General features: G+C 31.2%; 1 protein-coding gene across 3 annotated transcripts in view; it reads right to left on the bottom strand.

Annotated features, from left to right (window-relative positions):
* Nucleotides 1–9,199, bottom strand: part of LOC106471747 (asparagine synthetase domain-containing protein 1-like) — a 33,107-nt gene that overhangs the window by 2,962 nt on the left and 20,946 nt on the right. For all 3 annotated transcript variants that reach the window (XM_013932369.2, XM_022400353.1, XM_022400352.1), the window contains exons 9-12: nt 8,247–8,391; nt 6,135–6,202; nt 4,274–4,357; nt 2,033–2,123 (exon numbers count right to left, since the gene is read on the bottom strand). In XM_013932369.2, coding sequence (XP_013787823.1) covers nt 2,033–2,123; nt 4,274–4,357; nt 6,135–6,202; nt 8,247–8,391 — 388 coding nt within the window. The remainder of the gene's footprint in view (nt 1–2,032; nt 2,124–4,273; nt 4,358–6,134; nt 6,203–8,246; nt 8,392–9,199) is intronic.

Raw genomic sequence — 9,199 nt, 5'->3', positions numbered from 1 at the left:
CTTTCAGCCATGCCTGGCTAACAATACAGAAGTTACAATGACGCAGCACTCGTGTTACAGTATCAAATAACATAAAACTGACAAAGTGATCTGTCTTGGCTGTTTTAGTGGACAAGTATTTTGTAAAATACTGTCACATTTCAACTATTATACAATATGTATATAGATTATTACTATTTACACATAACTTCTTAAACTTATTTTTCTTAAGACACAGAACAGTAAATTAAGAAGTAAAGCAAACAATTATCTCTTCTAGATCTGACCTTTGTACTTGTTTGCTGCTTGTCATAGCTCGCTAAGCCTTAAGAAATTTTGCACGTGTAGGATGTGGAACGAAATAATTTTTTTTGTTCTATATATATATACATTTGAATAACCAAAAAATAATAAATTACTATATTGATACCAGAGAATTCCACTATAATTTATCAAGCTTAGTAACTAAGGTGTATTTTGGTCTAAAAAAATATGAAATTTCAAGCAGACTTGGTTCAAAAGAAGGAAATAGCACCAAGTCCGTTCAAATGACTGAGAAAGCCACTAGGAGGCATTCTGAGCTTCCGATTGGATATTCATGTCATATATATAGAAGTAAGCCCATATAAGGGAGTGTTTCCAAAAATGAAAAGAAGTGGGCAGAGTGCCACTGTGTTTCATTCAGTACATGAGCAATATTTCAGCAAATAGAAAAGATAGGAGGTTCTTATTTTATATTCTAGCTTGTCAATATTGGTGATTTTAGTTCCTAATTTGTATAAAACTATAGAATTTGAATTCGGACATCACAAACATCTAATTTGAACCAGTGCTGCATTCAACATACCACACGACACAAAAATCGATATTTAGGTGCGTTTTTTTAATATTAACTTTTAAATTAAGAAATTAAATAATATATAATACTGAAACTTGAATTATAATCTACAGTTTGATACCAAACTTAATGACATAAATTCATAAAATAGTAATTGAATAAAATTTGGAATGCGAGTCAACAAATGCGATGACATGGCCTTTGGCCCGTGTTGAAAGGGTTAAGTTGCGTGAATAAATAACTGATAATTTTTAATTATATAAGTACAAGTGAGATATCACAATTTGAAGTATAAGCATAATTTTGAAGAGAATAACATTAACAGTTTCATGGAAGAAAAGGATCTTGGTGTTCTGGTTGATCAGTCTCTTAAGCTGTCCACGCATATGATATTTCTAGTGGCAGGGCAAATAGGATTTAAGGTTATATCTACAGAAATACTGAATACAAGGCTAAATAAGGATATGATGTCATTGTTTAGTTCATGGGTGTGAAGTCTTAATCTTGGGCTCATCTTAGAAAGTACAGTGAATTGTTGGAAAGGGTTCAGAGAAGGGCTATTACAATAGAACTGATATTACAAAAACACATTATCTTTTATTGATTTAATTGTAACAATGATAGGACTAGGGGGTATTAATATAAATTTGGCAGGATAGGAGTCATTTTCTGTGTAATCAATTTTCGTTTTCTAACAGGGTGTTTGGCTTTTGGAATGGGTCATCTTCAAATGTGGCGTATGCAGTAAAGTTAAGGAAGTTCTAGGGAGAGTTTGATAAATATTCGAATAATAATAACTGGCTTCGAGTTGTTTTTTAAGTATAGTGGATCAATAGGTCTCCTCTTGTCCTTAAATTTTATATTATGTGTAAAATATCTGCTTGCCCAGTCTTGGAAATACAAAAAAAAACAATAACTAGAAAAAAGTTAAGCATTCTTTCAAATCCCTCTCTTCAAGATGCTAATTTAATGCACATAAATCTTTTCACGAATGTAGGATTTGGTGGAAAAAAAAAAGGTTTGCTTTACACACAAAGATTAGTTTACTGTATTTCAGTTTTAACTCTACCGACAAGCCATCAAAATGTTTAATCAAATGCACAAAGCCCCCACCCCCAAGTTACTTTTAGTCTGGCAGATAATATTTTTGAGATAACAATTTCATTCATTCTAAATGAAATGTATAAAACACAATGAAATTAAAGATGCACTTACTTTATACCACATAGGTAAACTATTGAGAAAACAGACGACACTTTCATCAAGATACGGAAAACGTCCTTCCCTTCCATGATCTGTTATGACTCTATATGGGAAATTTCATAAATCCAATAATTATAAACAAATGAAATCAACAACAACTAACAGTACGAAAATAACATTCAACAGATCATACAAGTTTGACGAATGATGTGCAAACAAAATAAAAATGAATGTGCTCACCCTTTCAGCCATAGGGTCATTATAATGTAATTGTCAATGTCACTATTTGTTGGTAAAAAGGGTAGCCTGAATGGTCAATCTCACTATTTGTTGGTAAAAAGAGTAGCCCAAGAGTTGTAAGTGGGTGATATTGACTAGTTGCCTTCCCTCTAGTCTATCACTGCTAAATTAGGGACAGCTAATGCAGATAGCCCTTGTGTAGTTAAGTTTTTGTATTATATAGGAAACAAATTACTACTAATAAAGACAACATACTTAGCAAACTTTGTAACTGTGTTAGAGGACAGTAACATGTGTTTTATACCCCTTAGTTAAAATGTAAATGTTTTTGAAGTTATTGTGTTTTTTCAGAGTTTCTAGTTTGGATTTATTTAAATAAACATTTCGACTCTCGTTATTTTTGTCCATAAAAGATGCGAGTTCATTAACAAAGAATTAGCAGTTTCTTACAGGGAAGATAGCATGTGACATACAGAAATAGAAAACTGTCTTCTCTTTCAGTGAATCGAGTAACAGTCGGGCTGCCACACCCTAGCACTCGATTCACAGTGGACAAGGATCATATGTGTGAGGTGCATTCATGTACAAACCTGGCTTTGTTAGTCCTATTATGTTTTGTATTTAAAGCTGGTAAGAAAATTGAATAAAGGTTTCACCATCTCTCTTATCAGTTTGACACACACAATAAAAAACTTAACCTTGTTTTGTTTTTGTATTGTGTTTGTCATTGTGAATAAAGATTACTGTTCTCATACACTTTTTCGCTTTGACTCTTTCTTCTCAACAACTGTGGTTAGAGACTGAATTTTTCCACATTCTGAAGTATTCACTGAAACTCCAGATAATGGACCTTAATCCTCTGCTCTGCAAGAAAACCATAAAATGGGGAATACCACAGAAATAAGTTATTTAAATGGATTCAGAGATTGTAAAAAAATATTATTATTAATATTTAATCAATATAAACATTGTGGGCCCCAACTGTCTGCTCTGCCGGAAAGCCACGTAACGGGGAATATCACAGAAATAAGCAATTTTATTTCTTTATACATTAATTCGTCTTTACACTTGTTTATTTAATAAATTTTTCTAGTACAATGGAGAACACAGTATGCTTCTGTTAACTAAGTGTACAAAGGTGGCTCCCCAGGATGAGGTTCATCAATTGTAGTACACTTCTGCTAACCAAGTGTACAAAGGTGGCTCCCCAGGATGAGGTTCATCCATTGTAGTACACTTCTGTTAACTAAGGGTACAAAGCTGGCTCCCCAGGATGAGGTTCATCCATTGTAGTACACTTCTGTTTATTTGTGTTTTTTTTTTTATTAATCAGGCATATGTATAATGGCACGTTGAGTCTCAAATATGCACTTCTAAATTTGTTTGTTAGAGCCACCTTTGTACACTTGGTTAACAGAAGTGTACTACAATGGATGAACCTCATCCTGGGGAGCCAGCTTTGTACCCTTAGTTAACAGAAGTGTACTACAATGGATGAACCTCATCCTGGGGAGCCACCTTTGTACACTTAGTTAACAGAAGTGTACTACAATGGATGAACCTTATCCTGGGGAGCCACCTTTGTACAATTGGTTAACAGAAGTGTACTACAATGGATGAACCTCATCCTGGGGAGCCACCTTTGTACACTTGGTTGTCACTGGAAAAAACACTTCTGTTTTACATTTCTTGTGATTTACAAATTAACAACTAAATAATATAGGGAAGTTACAAAACATTTTTCTCAGTATTTTAGGTCAGAAAATTGTAACTGTTCTACTAATCATCAAGGTGCAGGTTTCTTTATTTCCCTGACTCTAATTATAAACTAATAAATTTTCTTTCTATTCAAGCCTTATATATTTTTTGAGTAATCAACTTAGCAAATAACGTACAAGTTTTCTTGAACTGCCGATAGACACGAATCATTCTGAAATGTTTATAAAACCTTTGAATTTGAGAATTTACAATAAAGTGTTCAGGGAGATCTTAGTATTGCATTGTAGTTTTCACCTGTCATCTCTTCCAAGGTTTCTTGATGATATTCTGTCAATTTCCAAAGCAACTTCTTCAATTAAGCCTTTCCACCCTTTATTTCTGAAAATAAAAATTAAAGAATATACCTTGAAAAGAACACTGGAAAAAGAAATTATAAAAACTTTACATTTAGTACTAGCCACCATTGTGTATGTATAAAATAAAATAATTCATTTTCTGTAGATTTTAAGTAATGAAAGCAATGAATGTAACCAGGACATTTGAGCCTATAGTTAAAAATCTGGTTTAGAAAGATATGACCCGAGTACATATAATTACAGTGATTTTTATTTTTCAAATTCATTGGTAAAATAAGAAGATAAATGATGGCACAAACTTAATTCTTTCTCTCTAAAAGTCTATTTTATATTTTAGTTTTCTGAAAGTACTATAATAGTAATGTAAATAAACAACAACAGCTAAACTGTTAACTACTTCTAACAGATAGATTTGAAGAGTTTTGAAAGTATATTTCTCACGATTTTTATCAGTAACATAAATATCTTTTGTCATATTTCATTACTGGAGTTAGTCTAAAAGGTCCACATTACAATTCTGTGTTCATTCTTTAGGTAAACAATACAATCTTTATGAACTGTTTTACTATGAAAGATAAAATAATTCTATGATTTAATGCACTGCATAAAATGTTTTCACGATAAAAACATTGACTCTTTTAATATTATATTTTAAAAACATACACTAATATACACAAATGTTTTTGAGTTAAAGACTATCTCTATATGAATGAAAGTTTGGTTTTACAGAGAAAGGTGATTCCTCATACTAAAAATTATTCAATAAAGTTTACAAAAACCTTAAGTTGCTGTACATACCTATTATATCTAAGATGAGTAGTTTATTGTGTGTTAGGGTAAATTTTAGTCCTTCCTTCTCGTTTTGTTAATGGTCAGTTACTTAATTATTATTGTGAATTTAGGTGTGTCTATAGTATTAACTCTATCGCAACGGTCATCCTTTACTGAGCATGTCACAAGGTTTTAGTGACTTACATTCAAAATTTTATTAAACTACTTTTTGTTTATGTTATACTAATTAGTATAGCATAAAATTTTAGTTAATAATCCATATTTTAATAATATTAAAGTTTTAAGTTCTTAATTTTATGAAACAATATTAAAAAAAATCCTGAATTTCCCCTAGTGATTTTCTCTAGACATCTCCTCTTCTCTATTTTATCCACCACACTTCCAATAAGTACGAAATTGAATGTAAATTACTCACCATAAAATCATCATTGCTCAGACAAACCATAATTACAGCATGTGGAACACATTCTGTGAAATTTTTGAAGTGTCTATGGTTCCAGACTTTTGGATGCCCTGTATACAATGGACAGCCACTTCTTAAAGGAATTTAATCAATCTTATAACACTTTGTTTTGTTTGTTTGTTGAATTTTGCACAAAGTTACTTGAGGGCTACCTATGTTAGCCGTTCCTAATTTAAAAGTGATAGACTAGGGGGAAGGCAGTTTGTCAAGACCGCCTTTCTCAAGTCTTAGTAGTAAGATTAACTCTCACATCATAACACCCACACAAGTGAAAGGGCAAGCATGGGATTCAAACTCACAACTTGTAGATTGCATTTTGCACTTTAACCACCAGGCCTCTAACATTTTGACATTTATCACAGCTGGGATAAACCCTGAAATGATAAAATGTGTGTATCTGTTTGAAAGAAAGAAAAAAAAGAATATATCGAATTCTGCATTTGTCTAATGGTTTGAAAAACGAGGATAAAAGCTAAAAAAGTGGTGAAGGTTGTAAAATACGAGTTTAGATCTAGGAATCTTTATAAACTTGATTTTCACTTACTTAAACTTTACACGATGCCTTGAATAGCCAGCTAACTGTTCATCAGCTCCCATACCAAGAAGTACGACCTACAGGGAAGAAATAATATTTTATTAATATAAAAAACATTAGACTCTTAATAATAGCTCTTAAAATATACTGACAACAACAGCTAACCAAGTAGATCTGATATTTTACCTGTAACTTTCACTTAAACTACAATAAAGACATCATGACTACTTAATTGTGGCATTTTCACCAGCTCAAAGGAAAATTTAATGCTATCAAACTACTGCTATATCACTAAAAAGATATTTCACTGCAAATGAAATGATATTATTGGCATTTTGAATCAACAAATAAATTGTATTCATAGTAAGATACATTTTGGAGTATATTTATATAATAAAATCATTAGAACTGTTATATAACTGGTTACTACAACTGATTGCCTCACAACTGACTATAACTAACTCATTAATTAGAATGAAAGGACACTTTAAGTAGATAAATATATAATAAGGACAGTAATAATAACCAGTTTCTGCTGGTTTCTTATAACTTACATTTAAGATGTCTTTGAAAGTAAGCAAGATGTGTATGTGACGTTTTTTTGTGTTTTTCTTAAATTACCTTAGTATATGTATTTAGGACTAACCTAAAACTCTGAACCTCACGTGATATTACCGGGTTTATGGCCAAAATCATCATCATCATTAACAGTGCCCAACTGATGAAACAATGCATTCTAATCTTTTATAAGTAGATACGTAATAAAAGTATATGTAATTAGCTATACTGATGGCCAGGTCGATTTTCAGTTTTGCCCTATGTACATAGCTTACTCTAATTGGTAATTATTATTATTTACATAATACATTATTCTAACTCTTCTAGGAATGTGTAACAAAAGGAATGTTTTGGAAGCACTTACAATTTCTCAAAAACACAGTGAAAGTGTCAGTTTTTCACTGGTTAAGAAGCACTCTCTATAAAAGTTTGAATATTAATACTGATATCAATAAATGGAACAAAAAATCAAATAGATGCTGTTTTGGTTTCTTCACAGTTCATTTTATTACAATCATAAAAGTTTCTTAGGAGGTTGAGTTCACTGTAGTAAAAGAACATTTACTACAGGCATCAAATTAATCATTTACAAACAACCATTTCCATGTTTTTCTTAAAATTTTCTCACTGAACAAGTAACACCATTAGTATTACATTTATCAGTCTCAAATGTGCATGGTTATTAGTCATTTCCAGTTGCTTTGTTTGTTTTGAAAATTATCCCAAAGTTACGCAAGGGCTATCTGCACTAACCATCCTTAATTTTAAACCTAAAGACAACAGGAAAGGCAGATATTCAACAACAAGAGACTGTAAAGATATAAAATTCAGTAACCCAAAAGACAGATATTTAACAACAGGAGACTGTGAAGATTTAAAGTCTCTTGTTGTTGAATATCTGCCTTTTGGGTTACTGAATTGGGTTACTGAATTATAAATCTTCACGAATATCTGCTTTTAACAACAAGAGACTGTGAAGATTTAAAATTCAGTAACCTATAGAATTATACAAGCTTTTATATCTCTGTCTACATCAGTGAAAAAGTGTTATTTTTATTACTCTGTAAAACATTTCTGTGTAAAAATATTCTTAATGTACAAAATGAATCACATAATATAAATCTTAAGAACAAAATAAACAACTTTATTTTTCAAAGTTTTAACAGGCTAACAAATGTACTAAGCTAAAGTTACTTAAATTAAGTAGATCATGTGTTAATTTATTTTCTTTTTCCAGAGTACAATTTACTACCTTAACTTAAAATATCTTAATAATCAAATAACTTATTCTAAAATACGTTTTCTCACTGATTACTGATTTAAAACTACTTGTAACATACTATATATATATATAACACACTAGTAGGCCTAATAATTTTGTATTCACCACTGGACAAAAAAAGGCTAAAGGCCGGTTTGTTCACAGAAGCTTGTAAATGTTATCATGTATTAGATTTCTATTCCTCAAACAAGCTTCACATTTTATTCTTATCATGAAATTATACTTTGGTGAAAATTCAAAGACACCTGCATAGAACCAGTAAATAATAGAGAAAAACTCACTCTTGCAGGACTTGTATATGGTTCGTAAGAATTACTGTCACTCCAAATAACACCACTTCCTCTTGCAGCAAACCAAGAAGCACAACCCAGGCTATCATCTAATACAGTTGCACAAGGATAGACGAGTTGTCTAATACAATCCTGTCTAATGAAAAGTACAAATGAGGTTGAAATAAATTACAACAGAGAAACTTACTCCCATTGTACTGATCAGCTGGAAAAAATATATTACAATTTTACAAACATTTAGTGAAATGAGTATAAAATAATCATATTCTAAACAGAACACGAACATTAGACAGTACCTAAATACAATTGTTTAAAATGTAACTCATATTTTTATGAATGTATAATAATAAAAGGTAGCTCCTTAAAGAATTCTCTTCTACTGTTTTATGTCCAGAAAGAGAACTAAAGAGATTAGTAGTTTATTAAAAAAACTTGGACTAGAGGTTGTAAAAAATACCACTGTATAGAAAACGGGTTCAATGATGAGAAACATTTCGATAATACCAAAAGAACAAAGAACAGATCTCTTACTCTTTTATAACTTTTCTAGTTACTAAAAAAAATAATATAAATGCAAAGTTACTGAGCTACTATAATGGGCTAATCATGTCTTAAATAAAAATAATATTTTTCTTTTAATTAGCAATAACAGCTCAAAGAAATGGATGGGTATGACCTAGTGCAGATTGAAAGGTCTGAGTTAGAGCTACTCGTGCCTTTGAATACACCATGCATTTTCATTTCTGGGGGTTATTAAAGCTATCAGAGTCAATCTCACTATTTGGGGGTATTACAGCTATCAGACTCAATCTCACTATTTGGTTAAAAACAGCTATCAGAGCCAATCTCACTATTTGGTTAAAAACAGCTATCAGACTCAATCTCACTATTTGGTTAAAAACAGCTATCAGACCCAATCTCACTATTTGGTTAAAAACAGCTAT

The sequence above is a fragment of the Limulus polyphemus genome, unplaced genomic scaffold, assembly GCF_000517525.1.
Source record: "Limulus polyphemus unplaced genomic scaffold, Limulus_polyphemus-2.1.2 Scaffold4831, whole genome shotgun sequence".
Taxonomy (NCBI): Eukaryota; Metazoa; Arthropoda; class Merostomata; order Xiphosura; family Limulidae; genus Limulus; species Limulus polyphemus.
The sequence above is the reverse complement of the archived record's forward strand: the minus strand, read 5'-3'. Positions and strand labels throughout refer to the sequence as shown.